The 12,923-nt window shown below is 59.0% G+C and overlaps 2 protein-coding genes across 4 annotated transcripts in view; one reads left to right on the top strand and one right to left on the bottom strand.

Annotated features, from left to right (window-relative positions):
* Window positions 1-110: 110 nt before the first annotated feature.
* Window positions 111-7,817, bottom strand: GMFG (glia maturation factor gamma). Of its 2 annotated transcripts, none has more exons than XM_050928682.1 (8): window positions 7,743-7,817; window positions 7,423-7,567; window positions 5,557-5,653; window positions 5,152-5,201; window positions 1,758-1,807; window positions 1,091-1,173; window positions 779-852; window positions 111-297 (listed from the first exon to the last, which is right to left on the bottom strand). In XM_050928682.1, the coding sequence occupies exons 2-8, from the start codon at window positions 7,423-7,425 to the stop codon at window positions 226-228; spliced, it is 429 nt and encodes a 142-aa protein (XP_050784639.1). In that variant the 5' UTR covers window positions 7,426-7,567; window positions 7,743-7,817; the 3' UTR covers window positions 111-225. The 2 variants fall into 2 exon arrangements, with proteins under 2 accessions (XP_050784639.1, XP_050784638.1); XM_050928681.1 differs by having other exon boundaries at window positions 7,423-7,564.
* Window positions 7,818-11,295: 3,478 nt separating this feature from the next.
* SAMD4B (sterile alpha motif domain containing 4B) overlaps window positions 11,296-12,923 on the top strand; it is a 36,513-nt gene continuing 34,885 nt past the window's right edge. The window contains exon 1 of one of the 2 annotated variants that reach the window (XM_050928469.1): window positions 11,296-11,402. The gene's annotated coding sequence lies outside the window, so the exon portion shown is untranslated. The remainder of the gene's footprint in view (window positions 11,403-12,923) is intronic. The other variant, XM_050928470.1, reaches the window with a different exon arrangement.

The following is a 12,923-nucleotide window of genomic DNA, read 5'->3' as shown; positions in this document are numbered from 1 at the left end:
GACAGACCCAGGCAGTAATGGAGGGGAGAGGCAGACCCAGGCAACACTGGGGGTGGCAGGGTTACCCCCCCAAGCGGGGACAGACCTCGGACATGGACCAGACACCCAGGTTGGATTCCAAGGGGTTTATTTGCTTCCCTGACAGTCGCTGGAGGGGGTGAGGGTCCCGGGCCCGGTGGAGTCGGGGGGATCTCGGAGCCAGCCGTGGGGGGATCTCTCTGCCTCCTAGCGGAAGAAGGCCAGCCGTTCCCGCAGCCACTCCTCGGTCAGGTCCTCCGTGGTCCGGATCTCGAACACCTGGGGGGTGGAGGGAGAGGTGGATGGAGCTGGGGTGGGAATTAATGTGGGGTCCTCCAGAGAAGAGCCTCGATTCAGGGGCGTGGATGCTGAATGGGTGGGGCAATAAATCCCACCATTGGGGGGTACTGATCCCATCTCTAGCAGCTGGGGGATCCCAGCTATGGAACAATCCAGGGATCCTGGCTAGACCCCAAGTATGATGGCAGGTCCCTGCTAGATGGGTGGGAGGCCCCGGGGGCGAGGAAGCGACAAGACCCCCTGCTATAGGGCAGGCCCCTGGCCCTGGAACGAGGCAGAGCAGGGTGTAGAGGAGGGGAGAGCGACAGCCCCTTCCACCATGGGCCAGAGGCAGAGCTAACCCCTCCAGCATGGATATGTGGCTGGCAACTCGGGTGAGGGGGCTATGGGGAGCAGGGGTCCCTGGGGGTGTCAGCACTGCCTATGGGAGGAGCTCGAAGGGGCGGCACTGCCCTGGTACCTTGGTGAGCTCGGCTGCCTGCACCAGCCTGTTCTTGCTCCCAGCATACATCATCTGCTGCTCCGGCTTGCACCCTGCCCCGGGGGGAGAGACAGAGAGAGAACCCAGGAGTCCTGGTGCCCAGTTCTAACTTCTAGATCCCCTCTCCCCTCCCAGGGCTGGGATAGAACCCAGGAGTCCTGCCTCCCAGCCCCACCCCACTCTAAACTCTAGACCCCACGCCCCTCTCAGAGCTAGAGATAGAACTCAGGAGTCCTGGCTCCCAGCACCACCCACCTCTAACAGCTGGACCCCGCTCCCCCTGGTTCTTACCGACTGGGCTGGAGAAGATGAAGCAGAGTGGGTAGGAGATGCGCCCGTCATCATGGACGTATTTATAACTGTACACCACAAAGGTAGCCCCAGTCAAGGAGGCAGCAGCTTCTCGCCTGAGCTGGGCCATGCCTGAAACGCTCCTGTCTCTATCCTTCTCCGTCTCATCACCCTCCTGGCCGCTCCTGCCCCCCTGGATACCCGCTGTGGGCTGCCCCCACCCACATCAGACACATTGGGATCTCCCAGGACCCCAGCCCTGCAGGGCCTGGGGCAGGTTGGCCCAAAGCCTGGAGCTCTGGTGCTCCTACCCAGCCTCCCATTGCGCTGCAGAGCCACAAGCAGGGGGGTTGTTGGGTACACCCCCCCACAAGAGTTTTCCTCTCCCTCTCTTGCGCTGGCCCCTGCTGCTCAGATCCCCGGGTTGCTCCCTGTAGCCCCCTCTGATCTCAAATTTGCTCCAAGCTAGGGGCAAGGGACCCTTTTCCATGCCCACAGCCCCGGCATCCATCCTTTCCCGGGGGCAAGGATGATCCCAGAGGACCCCCCCCACACACATACACATGCATCCCCCATGCATACTTCTGGCATCCTGCCACCATGTGTGATGCCTGCGCCCCACCAGGTGGCTCAAATGCCCCCTCCCCACCCCACGGCAGAAGGATATCGGGGCTGGCGCTCCGGCAGCTCGCTCTTCAGCTCCTCCGGAGAGATGTCCTGTGGGAGAAATGCCAAAGGCTGCATCAGCTAAGGTGGGTGGCAGGGTGGAGAAGAGGACAAGGAACCTCCCCATCACCCGCCATTGTACAGATGGGGAAACTGAGGTGCGGAACAGAGCAGAGACTTGAACTAGGTCGCCCAGCAAGTCAGTGGCGGAGCCAGATGTGGAACCCAGGAGTTCTGACTCTGTGCCCTGCCTGGCAAAGTGGTTAAAACAGAGCAGGTCCTGGGAGCCAGAAGTCCTGGGTTCTTTCCTCAGATCTGGGAGGGGAGGGGAGGGGAGTCCAGTGGGTCACAGCATGGGGGGCTGGGAATAAGGACTCTTGGGTTCCACACTCAGCTCTGGGAGGAGAGTGGGGGCTAGCAGTTAGAGCAGGGAGGGCTGGGAATCAGGACTCCTGGGTTCTCTCCCTAGCTGGGCAGCGGTAGGAGGGGTGGCCCAGTGGAAGGGCAGGAAGGGCCACTCCGTACACAGGCCAGCAAGAGTGGAGGGGCTGGGCACGCAGAACAGCAGGGAGCTGGGCGCTGTTCCCCCAGAGACACCCAAGATCCAGGATCAACAGCTGAGCCCGTGTCTGAAATCGCCGGCACTGAAAGAGGCATCAGAGCGATTGCTCTTTCCTTTGCAGCTGCCCTTTGAGCCAGGTCCTGGGTCGCTACATGCCCAGGGATTAGTCTACAATCAAATCTCCTCCAAGCCCAGCCAAGGGGCACCGGGTGCCATGGCACAAGCCTGCTCAAATCTTGAGGGAAACGGAGCCACTGTACCACCTTGTAACCCTTCAGGATCAAAGCTCTTTGGACGCCTAACTCCCCTTGGTCTCCATGGAAGTTAGGAGCCCAAATACCTTTGTGGATCTGGGCCAAACAACCGGCCAGGGCTGAATGAGTCCAATCCTACCAGCAACCCCGTCTATCTGAAATATGGGCTGCTCAGTCCAATTAGAGTCTCTTCAGTCATGGAAGAATTCCCATCTGTTTTTATTAGGGTTTGTTAACGTCACGCTGAGGGTCTGGCTCACTAGTGGGGCTTTTCTGAACATCTGGATCCCAGCACTGCTCGCCACCACTTGAGCTAGATGGACAGACTGGGGGGCTCTCTCCTGGGAAGCTGTGACTCTGGAAAAGACCCGGGGGTTGTGGTGGAGAATCAGTGGAACAGGAGCTCCCAGTGCGAAGCTGGGGCCAAAAGAGCGAATGCAATCCTGGATGTATAAAGAAGGGAATCTCGTGTAGGAGCAGTGAGGTTATTTCCCCTCTGAGTTTGGCCCTGGTGCGACCGCTGCTGGGATCCAGGCTTCAGTTCTGGTTCCCACAATCCGAGGAGGATGTTGCTAAATTGGAAAGTGTTCAGAGACGAGCCACAAGAATGATCGGAGGATTAGAAAACCTGCCGTACAGTGACAGGCTCAAGGAACTCAACTTATTTAGTTTAACAAAGAGACGGTGAAGGGGGAACTGGATCCCAGGCTGTCAGCACCTCCATGGGGAACAAGTATTGAATAACGGGCTCTTCAGTCTAGCAGACAAAGGTCTAACACGACCCAATGGCAAGAAGATGAAGGTAGATACATTCCGACTAGAAATAAAGTGTAAATTTTTAACAGGGAAGGTCATTAACTGCCGGAACATCTCACAAGGGTCAGGGTGGATTCTCCATCAGACCATTTTTAAATCAAGACTGGAGGTTTTCCTTAAAGCTCGGCTCTAGGAATTATTCGGGGGCAGTTCTCTGGCCTGTGTTACCCAGATGATCACAATGGTCCCTTCTGGCCTTGGAATCTCTGAATAAAGAATTTACTTTGCTAACTGGCGGCAGTAGTAAGTTGCTACCTTCTATATAGACCAGCCCTCCGAGGGGAGAAGAATGGGTCATATAGACAGTGAAACCAATGGGAGATTTGAAACCAACGGGAGAGAACTGGTAGCAAGAGGCAGTGCGGTCTAATGGGCAGGGTGCTGGGACACAGGACACCAGGTTTTTGTTCCTTGCCTTGGGTGAGTCATGGTCCTGCTCTGTGCCTCAGTTTCCCCTTCTGTGGGGCTAAAGATATTGCCCCCACCAGTGTAAAGTGACCCTCATTCCCCTCTCACCAGAGACAGCGAGCACTTTGGGGACTGAACTTTCTATGCGTTTCTTACATACAGCACCCAGATAATGCGGCCCATGCAGTTGGTTCTGGGTCAGTCCTAGTTCCCGGGGCGGGATCTAATTCAGGCTTCGTAGTCTCCACGGTGCATTTGGCCTCAGCGTTGCAGCAAGCCCTTGTTCTAGTGCAGCGAGCCGGAAGCTGTGTGGCAGCTTCATTCAGGTTGTAAAAACCGCAGACTCAGATTGAATTAAGTATGAAACCGACTGGTGCGAGCCATGAGGCCTCCCCGGGGCTGTTTCATTCGGTGGTAAATTCAATTTATCTTCCTCCGGCTCACGTTGGTTCTCGACGCGCTGCCGGAACGTCGCATGCAGCAGGCCGGGGAACGCAGACGACTGTTTGGAAGGATAACGGGGTTCTTTTGGGGGCCACGCGCCTCCCCTCAAGGGCCCGGCACTCAACCTTAGAGGGCGAGATGCAGAGAGAGGGACTCTGTGTGTGTGTGTATGTGTGTGTGCGTGCGCGAGCACGCTTCCCGCTCCTGGAGCAATGGGCACCTGCTCTGTGTGTGTCCAGTGTCCTTGTCCCTGCTGGAAGGAATGAACCTGGCTCTATGTGTGTCTGCTGCCCCCTGCTGGAGAAATTGGCACATGCTCTGCATGTGTCCCTGCTGGAGGGATGGGAACCTGGGGGTGTGTGTGAGTGTGTGTACCTCCGTCTCTGCCGCCCCGTGCTGGAGGGGATGAGCCCTGCTCTGTGTGTGTGTGTGTGTGTGTGTGTGTGTGTGTGTGTGTGTGTCCCTGCTGCCCCCTACTGGAGGGGATGAGCCCTGCTCTGTATGTGTGTGTGTGTGTGTCTCCCTGTTGCCCCTTACCGGAGGGGATGAGCCCTGCTCTGTGTGTGTGTGTGTATATGCGTGTGCACACTACCCCCTGCTGGAGCAATTGACACCTGCTCTGTGTGTGTGCCAGAGCTTGAGAACACTGCCCTCTAGTGGAGACAATCAGACTGCCACCGCTGCATCTCATAGCCACCTACTGTGCTTATGAGGTTGCTTCGCCTGCCCCAGTGGCAAGGGGCTGGGCTTTGGAAGCAAGAGGAGCTGGGTTCTAGCCCCACTGATGCTGTGGGAGCCCTGTGGCATAGTGGCGTCTGGGAGGAGCTAGGCACGAGTCCACTGCCTGCAGGGCCTTTAACCGAACTAGGCTTTCCAAAGGTAGCTGGAAGAAGGGAGTGAAAGGTCCCCACCTGGAATTCCTCCTCCAGCACCACCAGCTGCCGCTCCTTGTCAATCTTCACTGGGGGGAGAGACAGAGCCAGGGTCACGATCTGCACATGGGCCACCTCTGCCAGCAGGTTCCAGAGCAGCGCTGCCTGCCCCTCGGGGACGCTGAATGACCCCCAGCCAGTGCTCTGGCCCTGCTCCCCACAGCGCCCACTGCTGGGACTGGAGTAGCCGGGAGCTCCCCCCACAGCCAGCACCCCTGCCCTGCTCCCCACAGCGCCCCCTGCTGGGAGAAACTGGCCCCAGTGGCTGTCCAGGGCACAGGCTGAGTGGAAGATCCGCCAAGGCGCGTGCGGGTGGGGGTCAGGGAGGCGGAGAAGGGCCGGGGATGGCGCCCCTGGGAAGGGAGCCGCCCCGGGGACACTCACTGAGGATGGCCGCATTGTTGGTTTCCTTCCGGAAGCGGAATTTCCTCAGCTTCTCCGTGAGCGCGGGGTCCACGTCGCACACGACCAGGGAGTCCGACTGCAGAGAGACCGGCCATGAGAGGGGGCAGAGGCTGGGGCCGCCTCCCTGTGGGACCCCCACCCTGGAGGGGAGGGGAGCTGCCACCCACAGCCAGCGTTCCTGCCCTGCACCCCACAGCACCTCCTGCTGGGACAGGAGTAGCCTGGGGTTGTTTCCAAGGAAACAGCCTCCTTCTGCCCATGGTGAAGCTGACACCGCTCTGGCCGTGCCCTGCCTGGTGCAGGGGACGCGCCATGCCTGGGGGATGGGGAAGGGAGAGCGCACATGCGTGTAGATCACTGCCCCCTTGTGGTGGGGAAGGGAGGGGCAGCTGTTGTGGTTGTGGGTCCAAAATGTTTCATGGTCTGTTCAGCTGTGGGCTGTGCATGGGAGAGACCCACCAGCTGAGACGTGCACACACGCACACCTCCCTACCATCCCCCCCACATACATGTTCAATCGCACACATGTCATTTTGCTGGCACACCTAGTGTCACACATACACACCCATGCCCATTGTCGCACCCACACAGAGACACACCCAGTGTCACACACACACAATGCCTTACAAACACCCACCCACCCATTGTCACATAGACACAGATGTCCGCCCCTTGTCACACATACAGAGACTCACACCCACTGTCACACCCACTGCCATTGCCACACACACATTGTCACGCACCTGTTGTCACACTCATACACACTCATTGTCACACAGACACCAATTGTTACACACACCCATTGTCACACACGTTTCACACACAGACTCACACTCATGTCACATGCAGCCATTGTCACACACAGCCATTGTCACGCACACATACCTATTGTCACACACACAGAGATTCACACCCATTGTCACACATGCACACATTTCACACACAGAGGCTCACACCCATGCCACAAGCAGCCATTGTCACACGCATAGAGGCTCACACCTATTGTCCCACACACATTGTCACAGAGACTCACACCCATTGTCTCTCATACACACATTTCACACACACAGAGATTCACACACAGTCATTGTCACCTCCCACACACACATTGTCACTCACACATCCATTGTCTCACACACACACAGTCACACACCCATTGTCACACACACAGATTCACACCTATTGTCACACACAGAGCCATTGTCACACACACACACACACACTCACACCCATTGTCACACACACAGTCTCACACCCACATAGAGGATGGGGCTGGATTGATACACAGATGGCAGATGAAGAAACTTTCCTGTATGTAGCCACATTTCCGGACTGCCTTTGACACCGGGGTCGCGGGAGGGAGGCAGGGGCACCCCGATACAGCAAGGCAAATACTAGCAACATGCTAAGCTCTGGATCTAACCACCAGCTCTCCCACGTCCCCCAGAGGGGGCTGGTGAGCAGTTCCCCCAATCCACAGGCTGCTGCCAGGCTCTCCAGGGCGCAGGCACCTTTCCTGGGCCTCCCACCCACCACCATTGCTGGTGCCACTCGGCGCCACCGCTGAAATCTCGGAGCTTGCAAACTCATCTTGCTGCAGGGTGCAGGGCCCAGAGCTGCCCTCCACGGGCACATGGCCTCCTGCCTCCCCACCCCAGCCGGGCTGGGGCCCTCAGAGTGAAAGTCTTGATTTGAACACGCCCCAAATCCGGATCCCAGCTTTGCAGGGGAGCTGGGGGGTGGGGACACACAACAACCACTCCTTAAGGAACCCCCCTGCCTCCAATGCGCCCTCCCCACCTCCCTTCCTGACCCCCTCGCCGGTGAAGCAATGCTCAGCCTGACCATTCTGCCGCGGTCTCTGCCCTCCCAGCGCCGGGCAGCCTGACTCTCCGCTTTCCTCGCTGCAAGCTGGGCTGGCGCTGACCTTGTGACAGGATGCTCAGAGCACAGTTCCTCTGATCGGGGACACTTTGACAGCACTGATCTTCTGGGGTAAGAGGGGGAAGTGTGAGGGTGGGGGAGGGCAGGGCAGTATGGTCATGTGTGGAAAGAGGAAGGGGTTTGCCTTCCAGGGGCCAAAGGGGGAAGGGAATGGTGGGAGGGGGGAGACGACTGGGAATTAAAAGGGCAAAGGTGGCAGGGCGCAGCCCCAGGGCACTCACAGATCATCCCATGTGCCACCACATCCTGTTTTGGATGAGCTGAACCAACGGCCACCTGCTCTCCGCCCCACTCCCCACCAGCTTCACATCACATGCACACAGGTCACATGGCTTCCACTGCGCCCTGCGCCTTGCATGCACCTTTAGATCGGGGCAAAGTGGTCAATCAACCACTGACAGACTGCGATCAGGACCCCGTTGTGCCAGGTGCTGCACAGACCCCGACCGAGATCAGGGCCTCCTTGTGCCAGGTGCTGCACAGACCCCAGTCGAGATCAGGGCCCCATTGTGCCAGGCGCTGCACAGATCCTGACCAAGATCGGGGCCCTGTTGTGCCAGGTGCTGTACAGACCCTGACAAAGATCAGGGCCCCATTGTGCTGCTCAAACCCTGACCGAAATTCGGGCCCTGTGGTGACGGGCAGGGGCAGCTCTAGACATTTCGCCATCCCAAGCACGGCAGCATGCCGCGGGGGGCGCTCTGCCGGTCGCCGGTCCCGCGGCTCCAGTGGACCTCCCCCAGGCGTGCCTGCGGAGGGTCTGCTGGTCCCGCGGCTCCACTGAAGCCATGGGACCAGCGGACCCTCCACAGGCACGCCTGCGGGAGGTCCACCGGAGCCCTGCCTGCCGCCCTCCCGGCGACCGGCAGAGCGCTCCCCGGGGCATGCCGCTCCAAGCACGCGCTTGGCGTGCTGGGGCCTGGAGCCACCCCTGGTGACGGGCTCTGCATGACACAGAGCAAGAGACCAGGCTCAAAGAGCTACCAGTCTAAATAGACAAAACAAGGAGTGGGGGGAGCACGTGGGGAACTGAGACACACAGATACCAAGGGCTCCAGTTCTGCAAGGACTCAGCACTCACAATTCGGGCTGGATGTGCTAAGGAGCTGACATTTTCCAGCTGTCCAAATGCTTATGCTTAGATTGTAAACTGTCTGGGGCAGGGACTGTCTTTTTGGTATAGGTAGGTACAGTCCAGGCCTGTAGGCATCACAATTAATTAGTTAATTAAAGCCGAAGAAAATAAGAAATTATTGCACATACATGCCAAACTGAGGCTACAGTGCCTCATGGGAATTGTAGTTCAGTTATCTCATATTCCCATTCTCTTCTGCGGGCTGGGCTGCCCAGCTGGACTACATCTCCCATGATGCATCATAGACACCAGCCTGCCATGATGGCCCCTCCCTCCATGAGGAGGCTGTGGTGCATCATGGGAGATGTAGTCTGATCAGCGACACTAGGCTATAGCAGTGCGCACAAGGTGCCTGAGTTACAACACCTCATAAGCTGCTGGTTTTCAATTTTTCACCTCAAAAAGTGTTTTTCCGCAAAATCCCAGCATTCATTTTATTTAAAATCTCAGGATTTTTAAGACAATCTTGTGATTTTTTTGGAGAATGTGGGAGGGATGGCTCAACATTTTTGAACCCTTAGGGACTGGCAAAGCTTCAGTTTGGAGACCTACACCCCACTCAGCCACTGGCTTGCTGGGTGACTTTGCGCATGTCACGTGCTCACTCTGCGCCTCACTTTCCCCATCTGTAAAGTGCTTTGAGATCTATGGCTGAAAAGACCTAGAAAACATTGAAGGATTATTGTTATTGAGTTTTGATGTTCTGTCTCATATCCCCAGCTCCTGGAGTCATGGGAGGCAGTGAGAATCTGAGCTTTCTTTTTTAAAAAAGACGAAAACATTAAGGGCTTGTCTATCGGCAGAAGTCTACCAGTGTAATTATACAGCTATAGCTAATGTGATCTAACACCCTGTGTGGATGCACCCTCCGGAGATTTTGGGGCTCACCAAATCGGGGGGGGGAGGAGGCGAGCTGGTGTGTGTACGTTAGCTCTATTTAGAGGTTTAAGTTTGAAATTAATGTAGCTCAGCATTTCCTGGAGAGGTTTGAGTTTTGCTGAACTTGGTGTTCTGGATGGCCCAAGATGATTCCAGGTACCCTTCCCTCTGTGTTAACAAGAAGTTATTTTGTCAGGGATTTTAGTTGTGCTTCAGCCACCTCCAAAGAGACATAAGCTAAACTGGGAACAAAGGCCGAAACAACGCACCACTCCAGGGGGATTGACGCTGCCACAGCTCTCGGGATTTAGTGGTCAAATTCCTCACTGATGCTGGCTGTAAGTGTCTAGGTCTCATGGTTGCAGGGAAAAGCTTGGACATGTCACACACACACACACACACACACACACTCTCTCTCTCTCTCTCTCTCTCTCTCTCTCTCTCCAGGCTCAAGGGCAGAGGAAGGCCAGACGTTGACTTATTTATTTATCTATTTCAAAAACTCCTGTGATTTTGAAGCCAATCTTGTGATTTGTGAACATTTGGGTTGGGCTAAGGTGAGAGGAGGGGGAGACAGGAGAGGGGAGGACAAGGAGTGGGGTGGAGGTGGGCGAGAGGGAGGAGTTGGAGAAGGGGAAGAAAGAAAAAGGAGGGGAGGAGGGGGTCAGGGGGAAGGGAAGAGGATGGGGATGGAGGGAGGAGTTTGGAGGGGGAGGGGAGGAGAAAGAGGGAGGAGTTTGGAGGGGGAAAGGGGAGGGGCAGAAGGAGGGAGTGGAAGGAGAACTGGGAGGGGTGGGAGGAGGGGAAGGGAGGAAGAGGAGAAGGGGATGGGAGGGGGAGGAGTTGGGAGGGGGAAGAGTCAGAGGATGGGAAAGGGAGGAATTGGGAGGGGAGTGGCAAGAGAAAGGGGAGGCAGAAGGAGAGGGGAATAGCAGGAGAAAGGGTCTGGGAGAGAAGGAGAGGGGGAGGGGCAGGGGAGGGCGGGGAGGGGCAAGAGAAAGGGGAGGGGTGGAAGAAGGGGAGAAAGGGGATGGGAGGGGCAGGAGAAAAGGGAGGGGCAGAAGGAGGGGAAGGAGATGGGCAGAGTGGTTGAAAAGGGAAGTGTGGAAGGAGGGGGAGGGTGCAGGAGGAGTAAGGAAACGGAAGGGGGAAGGAGAAGGGGAGGGGCAGAAGGAGAGGGGAGGGGCAAGAGAAAGGGGAGAGACAGAAGGGGAGGGATAGTGGAGGAGTAAGGGGACGGGAGGGGGAAGGAGAGGGGGAGGGGCGGAAGGGGAGGGGCAGTGGAGGAGTGAGGGGAGGGGAGGGGGAAGGAGAGGGGGAGGGGCTAGAGAAAGGGGAGGGGAGGAAGGGGAGGGGCAGTGGAGGAGTGAGGGGAGGGGAGGGGGAAGGAGAGGGGGAGGGGCTAGAGAAAGGGGAGGGGAGGAAGGGGAGGGGCAGTGGAGGAGTGAGGGGAGGGGAGAGGAGGAGAAAGGGGAGGTGGCGCCCAAGCAGACACTCAAACGCCACAGCCCAGACTGTTACGTAACTGCGATAACAGTACGCCATTGGTTGGAGATCTTTGGATTGACAGGACTAAGAGCCAATCAGAGGCTCCGGAGTTTAACCTGAGGCCGAGGCTGGGCGGGTACGGGTGTGTTGCGCATGTGTGCGGTCTTGCGCGCGGGAAACCACGCCCCACCGAGGGCAGCCGCGAGCTTCTGGTTGGTCCTGGCCGCTGCCAGTCGACCTTCCGCAGCCAATGGCGAGGCGGATGCGCGCTGACGCGTTGCGTGCCGTGCGCGCTGACGTTGCGCGGGGGGCTACGGTACGGGCGCCTCGGTGTGAGGCTGGCGGGGCCGAGGCCGGGGCCGGACGGGCCGCAGAGACGGTGAGTGCGGGACGAGCCCCCCCCCTCCGGGCCCCTCCCCCATACCAGGGTCCCCTCCCCCGCCCAGGGAGCCCCACTCCCCCGCCCGACGCGGGCATCTCCCCTCTGCGGCATCTCGCCCCTCCCCCACCCCGAGCCAGGGCCCCCTCCCCGCCCTGCCGCGCCGCCCCTCCCCCCTCCTGCACCCAGCGCTCCCCGCCCTTCTCCGGGGACCTCTCTGGGCGTCACCCCGCAGCCCTGGACCAGCCTCCTTCCCTCTCTGCAGCGCCCCTCCCCCCGGATTCCAACCCCGCCCCGACCCGGGGACCCCCCTTCCCTCCATCCCAACCAACCCTGCCCCGACCCAGGGAGCCCCTGTAATCCATCCTGCCCCGACCCAGGGAGCCCCTGTAATCCATCCTGCCCTGACCCAGGGATCCCCCTTTCCTCCATCCCAACCAACCCCGTCCTGACCCAGAGAGCCCCCTTTCCTCCATCCCAACCAACCCTGCCCTGACCCAGAGACACCCAAAATCCATCCTGCCCTGACCCAGGGATCCCCCTTTCCTCCATCCTAACCAACCCCACCCTGACCCAGGGACCCCCTGAGATCCATCCTGGCCGACCCAGGGATCCCCCTTCCCTCCATCCCAACCAACCCCACCCCGACCCAGGGACCCCTGTAATCCATCCTGCCCTAACCCAGGAACCCCCTGAGATCCATCCTGCCCTGACCCAGGGATCCCCCTTCCCTCCATCCCAACCAACCCTGCCTGACCCAGGGATGCCCTGAAATCCATCCTACCCTGACCCAGGGATCCCCCTTCCCTCCATCCCAACCAACCCCGCCCCAACCCAGGGACCCCCTGAAATCCATCCTGCCTGACCCAGGAATCCTCCTTCCCTCCATCCCAACCAATCCTGCCCCGACCCAGGGACCCCCTGAGATCCATCCCGCCCCGACCCAGGGACCCCCTGAGATCCATCCCGCCCCGACCCAGGGACCCCCTGAGATCCATCCCGCCCCGACCCAGGGACCCCCTGAGATCCATCCTGCCCCGACCCAGGGGTCCCCCTTCCCTCCATCCCAACAAACCCCGCCCTGACCCAGGGAGCCCCTGTAATCCATCCTGCCCGACCCAGGGACCCCCTTCCCTCCATCCCAACCAACTCCGCCCTGCTCCAGGGACCCCTCTGGGCATCACCCCCCAGCCCTGGACCAGCCTCCTTCCCTCTCTGTAGCGCCCCTCCCCCCAGATTTCCAACCCTGCCGTGACCCAGGGACCCCCTGAAATCCATCCTGCCCGACCCAGGGATCCCCCTTCCCTCCATCCCAACCAACCCCGCCCCGACCCAGGGATCCCCTGAAATCCATCCTGCCTGACCCAGGGATCGTGCTTCCCTCCATCCCAACCAACCCTGCCCTGACCCAGGGACCCCCTGTAATCAATCCAGGTATCCCCCTTCCCTCCATCCCAACCAACCCCGCCCTGACCCAGGGATCCCCTTTCCCTCCATCCCAACCAACCCTGCCCTGACCCA

The sequence above is a fragment of the Gopherus flavomarginatus genome, chromosome 18, assembly GCF_025201925.1.
Source record: "Gopherus flavomarginatus isolate rGopFla2 chromosome 18, rGopFla2.mat.asm, whole genome shotgun sequence".
NCBI lineage: Eukaryota > Metazoa > Chordata > Testudines > Testudinidae > Gopherus > Gopherus flavomarginatus.
Note: the sequence above shows the minus strand (reverse complement) of the source record. Positions and strands in the feature narration are given on the sequence as shown.